The 17,947-nt window shown below is 35.6% G+C and overlaps 1 protein-coding gene across 1 annotated transcript in view; it reads right to left on the bottom strand.

Annotated features, from left to right (window-relative positions):
• Window positions 1-1,878: 1,878 nt before the first annotated feature.
• Window positions 1,879-17,947, bottom strand: part of LOC122796451 (ADP/ATP translocase 1-like) — a 31,766-nt gene continuing 15,697 nt past the window's right edge. The window contains exons 3-4 of the mRNA XM_044064927.1: window positions 3,199-3,339; window positions 1,879-2,405 (exon numbers count right to left, since the gene is read on the bottom strand). Coding sequence (XP_043920862.1) covers window positions 2,248-2,405; window positions 3,199-3,339 — 299 coding nt within the window. The 3' untranslated portion in view covers window positions 1,879-2,247. The remainder of the gene's footprint in view (window positions 2,406-3,198; window positions 3,340-17,947) is intronic.

Genomic DNA, 17,947 nt, shown 5'->3' on the forward strand with positions numbered 1-17,947 from the left:
CTAAGATGTCATCTCTGCTTAATGTAGCAGAAGCATATCAGCATCAAGCAGGAATGGAAATCAAAGCAGAAGTGGATAAAAATCAGGCAGCAACTGAATGCGCTAAAAAACAAAAGAAAGAATATAAGGTGTAGGACCAGATGAGAAGGCAATAAATGTGGAGAAAACATTAATATAGTTGCAAGTATAGAAAACTTCTAGAAGAGCCTCATGTTGATCAAGAACGAACGCAGGAATGGTTAAGGAGAGGCAAATTCACATAAAAAAAATAAAAGGTTAATATTGGCAGTGGGTTACGTACATGCTGGTTTACAAAGTCCATTGAACATGTGGGAGAAACAGATATATGTAGGTTTTGCAAAACTGAATTGGAAGAAGTCACACAGCTTGTTGCTGGTTGTGATGCACTAATGGCAGAGAGACTGTACACTGAAAGGCATAATAATGTGGCGAGACTGTTAGACTGGAGATTGTGCAAACATTATGGTATCGAAGTGGCTGAAAAACACTGGAAACATGAGCCACAAAGAATCAGAAAATGATGAAGTTTATATCATATGGGATCACCCAATACCAACAGTTCAAAAGATAGATGCTAGAAAACCAGATATAGTGGTCCAAGAAAAGAAGACAAAAGTAGCATTGATCATTGAAATCACCACCCTCGGTGACTACAGTGTCTTACATACAGAGAGACACAAAGTCATAAAATATGTTATCTGCAGGCAGAAACAAGAGTCACATGTAAGAAAGATACCCAGACAGTTCCAGTAGTAGTAGGAGCAAATGGTCTTATAAAAAAGAATTTACAATCGTATTTAGATATGTTACCAATTCCTGTAACACTGTACGAATTGCAGAAGGTGTCATTACTGGGCACATTGCGGGTGCTGTGAAGAGCACTTTTGTCTAACATCAAAGAGTGAAACAATACTAATTTCATGAACTTTAATCATACTTTGACTTAGGAATGGGGTCCATTCCCATCATGGTATTAGAAACCCAAAAGACTTGGAGAAATTAAAAACAGACAGTGAGTTGGTATCCCTGTTCCCATACTACCCTAGACTCAGCTGAAAGCTGTTTACCAGACAGGAATCAACCTTCTCCTCTCTTGAGAGATTGAACACTTGCAAGAGCTGTTTGATTCTCTTGCCCCCTCACCCACAGAAGCAACTTTCATTTGAGATTTATTTCATTTTTCAGAACTAAAGTGAATGTATTTTTTAATTCTCTAAGATATTAAAAAGCATTTTTTTATATTTGCAAAGCTCTGTTTTGGTGGTGGTGGTGGTTGGTGGGTTGAGGAACCTTTCAAGAACATACCCACAGCACTTACAACAACTAGTTATCAGAAATTGCCTGATCATCTCTTTCAGTGTTCAGTCAACGTATCAGTTATATCGTGTACAGGTGAGACTTCACATTCAGTTTCTGCTATTTATTTCACCAGAGTTTCAAGACAGAATGCCTTTATTTTTTAACCTAAATTTAGTACTGAACAAAACAATCATCCAATCATTTTGCACTGTTCTTGCATAGTGGTACAAAATATGAGTGTGTGTGTATATATATATGTATATATATATATATATATATATATATATATATATATATATATATATATATATATATATATATATATATACACTGAGAATATATATATATATATATCTATATATATATATATCTACATATCTACAGCGAGAGAGAGAGAGAGAGATAGAGAGACAGACTATGCGCGTGTATGTGTATCTGTGTCAGAGAGAGAGAGACAGAGGCAGAGACAGAGACTAGAGTGTGTGTATACATAGTACACTATGAGTGTGCATTCTACATCCAAGTTAAATTATTTATCTTAATGTATGCTACATACAATAAATGTGACAAAGTAATCTTTATTAATTCATATTATGAAAACGTATTCAGCTATCTGGTTCATGAGCCAACCAGACTGAGTTTTAACAATGTTCATGTATAGTATTGGTGAAACATCTGACATTTGAAAGAATGTGTAGGAAAATATGTACAAATAATGCATTTAAACTCTTCTGCAACTAAAACAAAGGATTACAATGAGTTCAGTCTATGTCTTGATACTGACTCCTTTGTATAGTCCCTTGACATTGTTTTTATAACTTGGTTGCAAAACCTATTAGACCACCTCCAAGATGAATGTTTCTCCTTGATGAACAGGTGTAGCTTCTCTGACTAAGGAGACATACTGACAGAGTACTTTTATTGAATTTAAACAACTTTCTTGATCTCATCATATAGAACCAATACAAATGCTCCTCCGGCACCTCTGATTACATTGGACCAGGCACCCTTGAAGAAAGCTTTGCCACCTTCATCCTTTGCAATCTTCCTCCAGCAGTCAATTGTTCCTTTGTACATGATATCAGCTGTAGAAGTAAAGACAGAGAAATGTGAGACTTCTTGAATTTGCTCTTGCATAAGTGATACACAAAATGCTTCTAGAAATCTCCATTGACCAGTATCACATGAGAAATAATATTAATTCGGGGTATATTACATAGTGCAGGAATAGCTGTTGTATATAGAAAGTAAATTTGGGGTATATTACATAGTGCAGGAATAGCTGCTGTATATAGAAAGTAAACAAGTAGCATGCATTTGAGAAAAAAATAATTCATTGCAAATCATTTTTACTTGTAGGACCAGCTATATGCATCATAGAACTTAAACACCACTTCATACAACAGTATATTACCAGAAGTTACATTACTGTACTTCTGTGTTAGAAATGTGACCACCTTCCAGTCTTTTTTCTCCTGCTGTGGCAAATCCTTACAAAAGCAATACATTTACTCTACAGATATGACACCAAAGCTGAGAAGTGAATTAAAAAAAAAAAAAAAGGGAAATACTATTGAAATGATAGTTCTTCATAAGTGCTTGATCCTGAAACCCTATATTTAAATGTGTGGGGGGTAGTAGAACTCAATAATGGCATATACTTGAAAAATTAAATCGAAATGAATCACTAAGAAGATCGACTGTTATGCACGTATACGATAACTGTTCTACCACTGCATTTGTCTAGTTTTTCTTCAAAATAAGTATAGGGTTATTAAGACTGCATGCAACAGTTATTCTAGGTTATTGTCATTTGGCAAAAGTGTGTATTAGCCAGGACTTAAAATGTCTAATCGTTAATTAAGATAAAAAGTGTACCTCCTTTGCGACCTGATTGCATCATCATACGACGTCGGACTGTATCAAAAGGATAAGACACAAGTCCTGCTACTGCTGTCACTGTCTGTGCAATCATCCAGCTCACAACAATATGAACCTTTTTGGGATCTGGCATCATACCTAGAAAAAAGACAAAGAAGTGAGTATTTACTTCTCTAGGCAACTAGGTGATATTGAAAACTATACTATATGTTGACGACATTCCTTTACTCAAGGAAGGTTATAATACATGGGACCATCAAAACTGTCTGCAAAAGAAATTTACTAGCCTCTTTCTCAGGTTTAATGTATGTTACCTTACTGCTAATGCTAACAAAACAAAATGATTTTGTTACCCTTTCAAAGGGTTGTAAACATGTGACCATTACAACCCCATGCCCCTTAGAACCACTCCAAATGTTCTGACGATTCCTATAGATACCTAGGAATTCTACTAATTCTAACTCAGTCTTTCCAGTCAGGTAGGAGTCACAATCAAGAAGCTTCTGTCTCAGTGGAAATTCACTTACAAATTCACTAGCCAAATGTCTCAGATCTATCGTTAAATACATACTCATGCCTAATTTGGGATATGTACTTCTGCTGTTGGCCTTAGGTCATCTCCACAATACTAACCTACTGCAAATAGCATTTAGAATGCATTGTTTTATAAATGTATCTGACCAATGTAAATGTTATTGCTTACCTCTCTTTTTTTTCAATAATATTTATTTATTTTTACAACATAACAGAACAGTAACTGAGATGTAACATATAAAAACAAAAACATATGAGCATTAAACAATTGTTATACATTAAGATTAATACAAAAAGAGGTTAATGAATCAAACAATCTTATCTACATTATGTACATAGATGCTTCCAAAATTCAACATAGCAAAAGAGATAGTTTTGGTAGGGTTAATATAAATAAAGTCTTAAAGAGAAATAGACATTTATGTAAATTAGGGATGTAAAACATTGTGAAAATTCTTAGTTATGATGAAGTAGGGTCATTTGTGGTAGTTTATACAAGTATGATATTAAAAATATGTTCCCATAGTTTGCAAGATTTAATATTTTGGTCCCTTTTGTTAATTATTATTTTATGGGCTAATAGATGTTTAATCGCCATCAATCTAAAGTTCTCCCAAGAGTTATTGGTTGAGTTGAGCCAGTTGGTAGCTATATAAAGTTTCATGAAGAGGAAAATATTAATCAAGGTAATTGCTTGGTTTTTGGAGATATTATTTGGGAGGATGTGTAATATCGTAAATTCCCAGGTGAGTGTGGATGTCTGATAGCACGTCTTTTGTAGCTGAAGTTTAAGGGAGTTCCAGAGTTTGAATACACATTTACAGCTCCAGAAAATGTGGAGTAAGTCAGCAGATTTATCTTTATAGTGTGGGCAGAGTGGAGATTTTTTTGGGGTTAAATTTATGTAAAATAGTAGGTGTGAAATATGCATTATTATAGATCATAAGTTGAGTAAAAGCTAGTTTTTGAAGGGATATAGATTTTATTGTTAGGTTAATTGCTTGATTCAATTTATGATTATCAATGGATGGAAGGTTTTTCCTCCAGTAGTCAGAGATGAGTATATGTTTCTGGAATTTAATGTCTTTGATCATTTTATAAGTACATGAGGTAAATTATTTAGTTAGGAGGAGAGTCTTCCAAAGTAATTTACAGGTTACTATGTCTTCATTATTAATGATAGTGTCATGGAGATAACTAGTACATAACTCTTTAATCTGTCTCAGGATAAGTAAATATGATTTGGGAAGGTTCAATTGGTTCCTTAATTCTTGAACAGAGCAATTTAAGTATGGATATATGTCTTGTATGGTTGTGTTTATTAGTCGAGGGAAGCAATTTAGATTTAAAGTCTGATTATTTATTTTAAGATTAGGGTTTTTATGTAAGGGTTGTAATGTCATCATAGCTTGTATAAGGTTTAATGATTTAAATAGTTTTTGTGTTAGTGCAATGGAGTATTTAAAGGGTTCTATTAAATTACAGGATTTCATTAAATTGGTGTTTAAAAATGGTAATGCTTTGGGGTTGATATCCAGGCTTTTGATATGGTTATGGAATATTCTTAGCCAGTGTGGGTACCAAGTTTTATCTATTGGGTTATATTCAGCAATTCGTAAAATTCTATTGGTGTTTATAATTAAGTAGTATGTCTCAAAGTTTGGCAGGTCTAAGCCAACTTTATTTTTGGGGATCGTTAATTTATCATATGAAAACCTCTTTCTTTTTCTAACATTGTACCCAGACATGCCTCTTTCTTAATAGATGTGCACAATATTAATAACCATGATTTCTGCCTTCTCTAGTCTATGATATTGTTATCAAATCAACTTACTAATTTGCCTCTTAAAACTCACAACCCTGAATATATTAGTCTGCACAAAACACTTTCATCTAAATACCACTAAATCAGCCTTCTCCAAACTTGCCCCAGGAATCTGTAATTTTGTATAATTAGATAACTGGAACCTCTGTAGTCTTCAGATGTTTTGAAAGTTCTTCTTAATTATTTTGTTATCATTCCACAATGTAGTTTAACTCAACGCCCCATCTAGCTGCCCTTCCTATTACTCTCTACTTTTACTCTGTTTACCTAACTTCTTCAGTGGCCTATGCATTGACTTATTGACTCTGTGTTAGTATAGTTTGCACCTGTTTTAATATTATTTCATTTTCTTCAGCAGAAATTTTATAGTCTATGTATGTTTACTGTTAGCGGAGTACTGCTTGCATTGCTGCATCTGCCTGTGCTGCCATTTTATACTTGCATTATCCTCTGTATTTGACTCCATTAACATTCACACTGCTATAGTTTAAAGTCCATTTTATGGCCTAGGTCATGGCTGCCAAGGGTGTTTGACTCACTCAGTTAGCAAATGGCTAAATAAATAACATGCTCCAAAATCATACAGTCACCAGGTAGGAGGGCTGATCTGAGGATCCTTTTCATCTATGACACAGGTTACAAGACAGGCGTATCAATATATTAATCAGACAAGTAAGAGTTAAAGGGCAAAACAAAGCACATGGGACAGAATATTTACAAGGTACTGCACAGCAGCCAAATACTGAACATGACAGTGAAAGAGATGGCACATTGAAATCAAATATTGTACATAACATGGCCATTGTTAAGTTTGGATGAAAGGATAAATGAGATGCAGTAGAACATGCAAAATATTTAACATACATGTATACGCACAGAGCCACATTAGGTGGTATACGTGGCCTTCAGTACCAGACAACAGTATGTAGGAATCACTAACCAACTGAAAACTGAACTGCATAGATGTATTACTTTTATAATAAATGACCTTGTATTTCATATTTTCAGCATAAGTTCCTGCAGCACAGTTGCTGCAACCCATTTTGAATGTCTCTGTGCTCACCTTGCTGTAATCATGCTGGCTCTATAGTCTACATGTGTTGTCTTGTTGTCTTTAAAATTCCATATATGACTGCTTTGTGACCATAAGTATGAGTTTTCTGTGTTGAAATGTAAACTATTCCACCAGTTTTCCCTGTGTCTTCATAACAACTCCATGAATGGCCACTCTGTTGCAAAATTTAGTACCATCCACAAAAAAATAGAGATTTAAAAAATTAAGCTATTTATTTGTTAATTAAGCGAAATGATTTCTCTTATCCTTTTCCTCCATGAAATGGGCAACTAGGTCCAGGGTAAATGTAATATCTTTGCACGTATACATAAGCACCATGATTTATTAGCTGCTGTAAACCGTATGCAATCCTCATAAGAGTAAACAAAGAAAGAACAATTATTTTAGATTGAATCTAAAATGATTGAAAACAACAAAAAATAAAACAATTTTTTTTGCAGAGGGTAAATCCTTCTGTCCCCCCCCTCTTTCTAACTATATATACCAACTCCAAGATCGCAGAACAGCAGGGTCATGGCACGTTCCCTGACCTTGCTGTATCTTATATAAAAGGCCACTGGCAAAATCTTTATAGAAAGAACATTTGCTCATATTATTTACAGCTTAAAAACCATTCACTGGTTTGACCTGCAACTATATACATATATATATATATATATATATATATATATATATATATATACACGCATATGTACATATTATATATATATATATATATATATATATATATATATATATACGCATACGTATATATATATATAGGTTTACAGTGAGGATCGGGGAATTTATCCTTTTCCTTACTGCAGTGCGATCTCAGAGTTGGTATATATAATTTGTAGGGGGTGTGGGGGGTGCTAAAATGTAAAAGGACATACGGACTTTCAAAACCGGAAGTCAGGTATGTCGAATGTCTTTTGTCATGTTTCTGCTGTTCAACATTTAGGCTAAACTTTGTTTTTGTTTTTGGCATTTTAGTTTGTTCTTTTGATAGGAAATTATTTTGCCTTCAATATTTTGATGGTAAACTACACACACACATACACACACACATACATAAACAGAGAGAGAGGCAGTTTAGAACAGCTTATCAGCCAGGATATATTAGGAGTAAGAGGAAACCAGATTACATTTAAAAAAACATGCAGACAGTGGGCAGAGGTTAGGACTGACCTTTGTACCACTGGAGCTGTAATGGAGCGATATTAACCACTGTATCACCATGTTGACAAATGACCCTTTCAAATACTTCTTACTATGCAAAGTGAACATATTAAACAAAACTAGCTGCAAAAACAACCATCCATCACACTTTGGGTCATTTTCCATTCCCTGTGTTAAATTCTGTGCTGGCAGTTATTTGCCTCCTGACATGACCATTATTTATTTATTTATTTTTAAGAATTAGCCCTTTCACAGGTTTCTTCAACTTATTCAGTCTTCTGTGTAGAATGGAATTAAAGAACTTGCTAAACTCCAGATAGTTAAGAAGTGCCATTCCTCTTAGTCCATGTAACAAAGTACCTGTTAAAAATTGCTTCATTAATTTGTCACCGATAATAGTTATCAAGGTTTGTAATAGTCGGGTTGTTATCTCATCAATACCTGAAACTCCTTACATCATTCATTATCATCTTGCTGACATTTCTAAAGATAAACTATTCTGAGTTTCAATGCCATCGTTTATATTAAAACCATAATCACACCCCATTAAAATATCCTGGTCTTGTGGCACAATTCCATATACTTGCATTTGTCTTCTTTCGGTATATATTGCCAACTTTTCTTCTCCCACAATCGGCTACATACAAGCCACAGTCAAAGTCTTGTTGCTTTTCTCTGTTGTAGAAAGTACACACATCTCCTCAAGTCATTCCCATATCATGGTTCGAGCCTTGCAGAAGCTGTTTAGATAGCCCAGTACCAACCTATGAACCTATAAATAGTGTGGGAAGAAATAGCCAGGGAATTGTTATGGCTAGGCTTGTATAGGCCCTAGGGCCGATAGCCTAGTACCAACCTATGAACCTATTTTTCATGCAAGTCATGCTTGATCTTATTTTTAAGAATTGTAGTTTATTTATACATTTTATATAAAAAAGATAACGCAAAGCAGGATAAAATAATAATAATAGCCCAACAAAGGAACAGATACAAAACAGTCAGTGTGATAGTACGTAGCACTGCCAATAAAGTTAACAGAATACTTGACTACAATAAAGGGCAACAAACCGGGAAAAACTAATCTTTCCTTAAAAAGTTCCTGTCAATTGATACCCATTTTAAAATGAGATTATTCAACATCCATCCCTGGCACAGGGGAAGACGGTAGTAACACGAGGAGATATGTTTCTAACTGTATCGTGCCTTAAATAAAGAAGATTAGGAAGCAGCCTTTATGTGCTTCAGTGGTTAAATCAGTAGACCACAATAAGGTTAGACTACAGTTGTGAAAACTTCTTGCTGAGTTGAACAAATATTGGTGAACGTTTCCAAGATGACAAGGAACCTTTTTCTAAAAGACTGCCGTTTTTGGAGTGATATATCTTCTCTCTTAGTCCAGTGTTTGGCAATAAAAAAATTCATCCAAACAGAAAAAAGGCCTATTAATGCATGTCTTACTGCTGAGGCACTTCGTGCAGGAATGCTTAGAATGTTGTTATACTGTTCACAACTTGACATTCAAACTTTTTAAAACATTGATAATTTTTGAAATAGAAGCAACCAGAATGGATTGCACAGATGTGTAAGACCTGAATGTACGAAATCCATCAGCTACAGAGCTGTCATCATAGATGTTGCAGATGGGCAAGTCAGTTTTACCCATGATTTGTAGCCCATGAGGAGTCTAGTAGACATTATCAAGCAGCATAAATTGCTGATGAATGAATTATAAAATGGCAAAACACTGCAGACATTGGACTACATCAGTTCCCAGTCAGGACCGATTTGTCTCTTAATACAGAAGTCTGATCATTTCAGGTATGTAATACAGAGATAGTATGAGAACTGAAGCTTTAATTATATATATATATATATATATATATATATATATATATATATATATATATATATATATATATATATATATATATATATATATATATATAAAAAAGAAAGATTGCTTTTGTAAGACAACTTGACCATTAAGAAATCAAATCAGTTTTACTGCTGTTTATCTCAGTAAGTGGAAAGAGGTTTGTATCTTAGTTCTGATTAAAGTCAGCTGTGAAGTGTTAAGTTTCCTGAAGTGAGCTTGGCCTGTTAATGAAACAAATTTATTGTCTATTACTATATTATAAAAAGTTTATTTTTATTATAGGAAAATGTTAAAGGTTTTAGTGGCTTACAGTTTGTTGTAGTGTTTGTATGGTTCTCAAGAGGCTAGAACAACATAGACTCTTTGAAGAGTCCTAACTTCTTCACAAGATTATGAACATCTAGTATCAGAGGTGTGATAAGTCGAACAAGTTTGCTGAAGGTACATGTGACTTGTAGTTTTCTTAAGAAAAGGTAATGCTATTCGGATAATGTCATAGCTCTAACTACTGGTCTGAGCAACAAACTACAGAGTGGAATATTTTATGTGGAATGCTTGAAATGACAAGAGAATAAAAAAAGAAAATGTTGAACCAGTGTTGAAACATAGTAGAAGTGGTGAATGTTTGGGATTTTGAGTCAGAAAGGTTTTTCAGACATACACTTGTGGGCCTCCATGTACCAAGTAGAAATTAATTTACTAATATATTTGAACTATCTTATTTGGAATTCAGTAAATGGAGTTATTAGAAAAATACCAAACCTCAGGAAGATACTTTCTTAATAATGAATGCTTTCACTAGTAAGTCAAATTTAAACTTATTGCAACTACTCAGTTTTGATCTTATCACATTATGATTAGTCCAAATAAATGAATGTAGATTTGATTTATATTTGACTCCAAAATGACTTGGGCTCAGTTAATGAGATATTAATATTGATTGCATATGGTGAGTTTAGTTTAATATTAATGATGTCACAGTGCTTCACAGCTCACTTAAGTTACCAACACCAAAGTTGTGAACAATTAATGAATAGGGATCTATAATACACATAAGTCATGTGATGGAAGAGCTCCAGATCCTGTATTACCTGCTATGTTCCCTACCTTATACAGTTGCTTCCTTTAAGGATATTCCAAATATTTATAGCCGTCACATTGACGGTATTGGCTTATATGATATTTAGAGAAAGAGTATCTATCAGGGCATTTATTAGACAAGCTACCCTTTCCTTTAATGTAACAAACAGAAGCACAATGTGAGTTAAGAACTATTTTGCATGTCATGGAGACCACTTGTTAAGGTGCCATATCCTGCTCAGCCACTAAAACATTATTGCCTTCACTGGTCCAGTTTATGTCTAACGTGGCCCTAGGCTGATATAGGCATACACTAAATAGCATTAATAGGCTCATAGCTTCATAGGTAGGTACTAGGCTATCAGCCCTAGGGCCTATACAAGCCTAGCCAAAACGGCTACTATTTCCCATCCAATCATCAAGACTTTTCTTGAAGAGTGCTAATGAGGAGCTTTGATTGATATAGATAGGTAGTTTGTTCCAGAGTATAGGAAGTCTCTGGGACAGGAATCTATCCCTCGCCTCCAGCACATTCTGTTTATTGTGGTGACAAGGTTTAGGTCCCTAGAGCATGTAGCAATTTATTAAAGAACCGATGCCATTATTGTTCCAATTAGCATCAGCACTCCTGAGAAATGTCGTAATATTTTCTATTCATATCACAATCTAACACTATAAGTAGGACCACTGTTTTTTTCCCTTTTGGTGAGGAAACACAAACCATTCTAATGTCAGTCAAAAACATTAGTAGTGTAATATAGGAAGGGTTATGTCATGAGTAAGCAGAAACCTTGGGGAAGGGAAAGGTTAATGCAGGTGTAACATCACCTAGATACTAATCATATATCATTAGAGTTCCTCATCAAGAAATTGCTGACTTCCAGCCAGTCACCCTATTTTACTGCATACAGTACAAACCACAAGGGAAATGAATCAACATATTATTTACAGACAAATGTGTGCTTTGTGATAAGCTGATGAATCAGACTGCATACTCCTTAAGGCCTGACCAAATAAATTAGAGGTGTAGATCAGGTAGAATGAAGGGAGTGGCTACCCTGGATGCAAGGTGTTAGGGACCACGGTCAGTAGATGTCAATGGTGTACTAGGGAATTATCAACATTCAGAATGACTGTTGATACTGTGTCTATGGCCTGGGTAAAGTGATTTGGGTGTGGGATGGATTTAAACTGTAAAACTTCTTGTTACATATGTAACACTTGGTTTGCTAACTTTTTAATGTTTTTTTCCTTGGTTTTCAACTTTTTGATGTGACTTTTTTTTAAAGTTGTGGCTGGAGCCAAATTGGGGAACTATACCAGGTGTATGGTTCTGAAATAAATTATTGCAGTTTTATTACATGTATGAGACATTTTATATTTTATAATTAGATCCTTTTCATGCCAAAGTATATGGATATGGCACTTTGAGTCTGATTTACTCCATATTAGCATCTGAACTTTCACCTCCATATTGCGTTGCTCATTTCTGGCATCCTCTTGCAGTTTAGCTGATATTTTCAAATCCTAATTATGCCAAGGAAATTATGTTTTATTTCTTAGATGCCAACAAAACATGGAAGGCATCAGCTGCACTAACATAAAGTTAGTAAAGTGACCTGGGGGAGGGGGGGTAACACTGTGCAGGAGCATGAAGAGATGTATGTACCTTGTCAGCCCCATACAGGAAAACCCTGTTGTCATATTCTGATCATTGTGTTTCACATTTTGGTAGTGAATTTCTTAAGGCATTAATACTCATTTGCATGTTGTACACTCAGGTATATAAAGGTGCTTGCACTTTCTTTAATACAGCCACTCCTGGAGAAGCAAGTTGCTGTAAGGTATTGCATTCCCATAGAGAGTTAGAGTCATCTTCCAGTACTGACACTGTAGTGCAGTAGAAGGCAAGGGTTGTTACACTCTTGAGTGCACTATCCTATAGATGAGATATTACACCTAGGTTCTACCTGCTCAAGCTGTCAGAAACATAGGGGGATGTAAAAGAACCCATGACACTTATTGTAAAGAGTAGGGAAACTTTCCTGGTACCTTGGCCAAATTCCTCAAAGTTAGTATGAATGCCACCATGAGACTCCCTTGAAAATAGGCTATAGTTGTCTAGTGGGACTAACCTGGTCAGCAAAACATACAAACAAACAAAACATAAAATAAATGGTGAGGAGGTCCCCTGAATTCAGTGTTATAGTTTGAGCCATGCTAGTGGCGTGAAGTCCTAAGCTGCAAAAACTCTCATTATTAGTCGGTAGACTTTCCTCTGCCTCCCTGTGTATACCTCTCCTACGATCCTTGTCTAAATGATTAGAGGACATTTTCTTTTTGTTATTCGTATTGTATGGAAAGATGAGGGATAAGTGAAGAGTGTCCAAGTGCTTGTTCTTCTTCACCTCAATTATAGTAGCAGCCCTCTTGGTTTTAGTTATCATTAGTGTCCACCTTCTAATTGTCAGCAAGATGCACAAATGTCCTGTAAGTTCATGGGTACACAATAAGCACCAAACAGACATGAAGGGCTGAAAACATCAGGGTCACTTCTTGAATGTGGATACCACTCCCACGTTACAGTACAGTATGACCAGCTTAACCCTGCATCATAAAAATTGAATCAAATAAATAAGTAACTAAATAAATTTACCAACTTAGTGGAATGCATGCACTGCCTGTGTGATTAAGAGTGCAGAAAAAGTTTAAACATGTTATTAGGGAGTTTGGAGTGAGATAACAGCTGATATCTGTAGAGAAGAGAAGAACAACTCATGGACACAGTTCCCTCTGAGACCATCTTGCCAACTCCCAGTCACGTACGATCTTAGTAACTAGTTTATTTTCTGGGCTGTATTCAAACTGAGGTCAATCTGCCAGTGACAAGTATTATATGGAGAAATGTACTCGACCCTAAGTGAGCAATATAAGGCAGAGCTGCATAGTCAGTTCTCAGCTCTTCTGTCAAGCATCTCCTTCCCATTACATTGGCCTTCACTTGGAAATCACCTTATTATCATGTAAATATCCTTTCTTCCTTTATTTGATAGCTATAATAATTCATCCCTCACCCATGTGTATTACTGCATACTTTCTGAAACTAAGTCCAATTGATATTTGTTTCATAGATTAGATTAGGTTCATAGATTAGTACTAGGCTAACTGCCCTTTTGAGCCATTTTAAGCCTAGCCAATTATCCCTTGTGAGATTCAAACCCAACACTTTGTGTTTGTAAGGCAAACACCTTAACCATTAGGCCAACCTCCCATCCCCAAATAAACAGCTCCTGCAGGCCTCGAACCCAGGACACTGTACACCATAGACAAGGAGATGTACCACTAAGCCATGCCAGATACAAAAGCCAACTCTGGTGGGACTCAAACCCACAACTTTTGAATGCCTTTTACCATTTTACTAGAAGTTCAATGTGCTATCCATTGCACCAGAGAGCCAGGGGAGCCCTGATATCTCTTCCCTGATTACTCTGTGTATTATCTACCTTCATGGAGACTCCCCTGTTAGTTATACATGTTTGTATCACACACACTGAAAGACTACAACTTTGTGGCTCACCAAGCACTATCACCTGTGATCATACTGAAGAAAACACAGCTCAGTCCTGACCCCTGTGATACTCCACTTCTCATCTTTTTTTTTTTAACACATTTATCCTTTTGTTCCTTCTGTTGGCTGCTATAGTGAATAGTTTTTATCTGCAACTGTTTGGCTGTTGTATTGTCACATCTTCCTCTTCCATATAATGCAGTTTCAGGGTTTCAGGAACTAAGTGTAACCATCTTTTACCCTTCCCTGACGCACATCCATCTTTATTCAGTCACAGAATGTTGAAATGGTTTAACGTAACTCTTCTTCCCATACATGCTACATATGCCACATAGCCATGTACCTGTTAAATTACCTGTCTAAATTTCGTATTTCTTTTCCTGCCTCTTTAGAGTGAATGACCTTTAATGAACTGTCAAGGCTGTTACTTAGATCTCACACTGAATTGATGTTTAACAGACATGCCAGTAAATGGATTTCTTGTCCTTTTTTACATTGTGGATCTTGTGCAGACACATCAGTCCTGTTCTGATTCAGCTGACTGGCACAGAAGGTATCCAATTTGTGACATAATACCAGTAACTCTGAACACTTTATATTTGTAGTCTTTGTTAACTGTATATAAAAATACTAGAAACATATTTCTGTCTTCAGGTCTACTCAAAATCCTTGGTCTGATTAAGTAAAATGCTTATTCTTACCATGTGGAAGAATGCCTACATATGTATAAGCAGCAATTGATTATTCATATTTACCATAGATCTCTGTCTCACATTGTAAGTCAATATGGTGCCTCTTCTGGTTACTGTAATGATCATGACACTGCTGACCAGTATGGGTGATTCCTTTGACATGACTCAGTACCCTGGCAAGACAGTGTCCAGCATCCATTTCGTGTTGGAGGCCCTCATAGGTGTTTCCCAGCAGGCAGTCACAGTGATGTCAGTGCAGGAAGCAGAGCATATTTTGGTCTCCGTGCTGCACTCTCTGGGAGCCTGTCCAAAATTAGTCCCTCCAAAAGCACACTTCACATTTGATATCAGTAGTAAAATGTTAACAGATGCACATCAATGCACATTGCAGGGTCCATTTGATCTGCATTGATGGGTATCTGGGCAGCACAACAGTATCCAGTGCAGCACTGGGACAAAATGCTAACAACAGACATGAGTGCCTGGGGAGTAAGACCAAACATGGTGATCACACAAGATGTGGAACCTATGCATACCATTCTGTATACAACTGAACTCCAGTAATGTGTGGGGCTACTGGCTCAGACATATTGGGCTCAAAACAAGAAAAGAAGGAAAAGACCACACATCTCAGCTGCCCAGATTTTTACATTATATTTTTAGTCTGTTCCTCATAAAATTTGTGTTTTTCTGCCAAATCATTGAGGACTGGAGTAACTAGACTGTGACAGACATTTGAATTTCAGCCCTTGTATCCTTTAGAAGTGCATGATAATTCAAAACCTATCACTCTATCAACCTTCTAGGCTGATAAGAGCAATATTTAAAAATTGTACCTATTTTTAGTCATTTGTCCCTCTCTATTTTTTGGCTTTATTCAGATTTCTTCTGCTAGGAGGTTGAGTGGTATGATCCTGTTGACCTTTGTCTCATTGTTGTTTTGAATACCTTAAATGAATTTGTATTCTAGTTAGCATAAAAGTATACTTAAAAATTAAGTAGTATCCCTCATATACAATTATCAACATTTTCTGTCATTTTGTTTATTAGTATTTCAAATTGTGCTGTTCCATGCTGTAATTGACATTTTATCAAGCTATATACTTAACAGCTTTTCTATTACTTTTGTTCCCATTTTATTTATTTACATACTTTATTTTATTTTATTATAATTTAATTGTATTTATTTTATTTATTTGTTTATTGATTGATTGGTTGTGGTGCTTCTTCTTCCTGATGATGCACTAAAATTTGTTACGTTTAATAAATGCAAATCAACCAACTAACAAACAAATATATAAGTGATGTGCAGGCACCAAAGAGTATATGTATATTTACACATCCCCACTGTGCTGTTGTACTTGTTTTAAATTGGTGTGTTAGGAAGCACAACATCTCCAAAACCCCAAAATATTATGAACTGCTAAGGCTGTTACTTAGATCTCTCACCACCTCTGCCCCCCCCCCCCTCACACACACACACTCCAAGTACCCAGCATTGAACCTCTTCTTGAAAGGTTAGTTCCTCCTGGAAATTAGGGTCGCTGGAAAATGCTTCACATTAGGCATATGATTAAGCTAATAACAGGGAAGGGGGATGGTTGGTGCTATAAAGACAGCATCCATTCAGCTGAGCTGTTAGTGAAAGTCTCCTCCTAAAAACATCTGTCTCTTTCTTAGAATTATACCTATCACTAATAAGGAGCAAACATTGCTGCTAAAGGGGCATTTAGTACCATGCTTACCTTAGCTCCCACTTCATGTGAAGCAGAGCTCCTCAATGACCATATTTAAGTGCAGCTTTGACTGCTGGATGGACAGGGCTAGTCAGTGCTGATCATAGAACTGCTCTGCTAACAACTGTCTGACTATGTTCAGTGAGTGTACATATATATTTTTTTACATGGTTCGGCTTGTTAGAAGCCCTAGGTCATTAGACTAGTAACCTCCTATGAACCTATGAAAGATATTTGAATATGCTCCATTACATCGCTCTGCTATGTAAGATTGACCCAATAGTAATCTTTTTTTCTTTTTGGAAGTGGATTTGTACGTGGCCCCCCTTCTTCCCAACTTGGCACTTTAGAATACAAGTACAACAGCTGAAACGACTGACTGACTTAATCTCATTGATGTCACAAGACAGGAAACATCTAGTGGTAAGCCCTGCCTCAAGACATTGAACCAGGAAAAATAATTGTTGGTATACCCACTGTTGAAAATCCTATCAATTGCAATCATCAGCAAAGGCTAAATTAGAAGCATTATAAGGATGGGCTGGTGGAAATATAGCACTAAAACTTGTTACCTGAGTAACTGTGTTTCTGTAAATGTTCACTATAACCATGTGGTAAAGTTAGGATGAATGGTATTCTTACTTTTTTCCCATTCTAAATTGATTATGTCTGTTCCTCATAAAATTTGTGTTTTTCTGCCAAATCATTGAGGACTGGAGTAACTAAACGGTGACAGACATTTGAATTTCAGCCCTTGTATCCTTTAGCAAGTGCATGATAATTCAAAACCTATTACTCTATCAACCTTCTAGGCTTATAAGAGCAATATTTAAAAATTGTACCTATTTTTAGTCATTTGTCCCTCTCTATTTTTTGGCTTTATTCAGATTTCTTCTGCTAGGAGGTTGAGAAGTATGATCCTGTTGACCTTTGTCTCATTGTTGTTTTGAATACTTTAAATGAATTTGTATTCTAGTTAGCATAAAAGTATACTTAAAAATTAAGTAGTATCTCTCATATACAATTATCAACATTTTCTGTCATTTTGTTTATTAGTATTTCAAATTGTGCTGTTCCATACTGTAATTGCCATTTTATCAAGCTATATACTTAACAGCTTTTCTATTACTTTTGTTCCCATTTTATTTATTTACATACTTTATTTTATTTTATTATAATTTAATTGTACTTATTTTACT

The sequence above is a fragment of the Protopterus annectens genome, chromosome 3.part0 (genome assembly GCF_019279795.1).
Source record: "Protopterus annectens isolate FY-2018-M chromosome 3.part0, PAN1.0, whole genome shotgun sequence".
Taxonomy (NCBI): Eukaryota; Metazoa; Chordata; order Ceratodontiformes; family Protopteridae; genus Protopterus; species Protopterus annectens.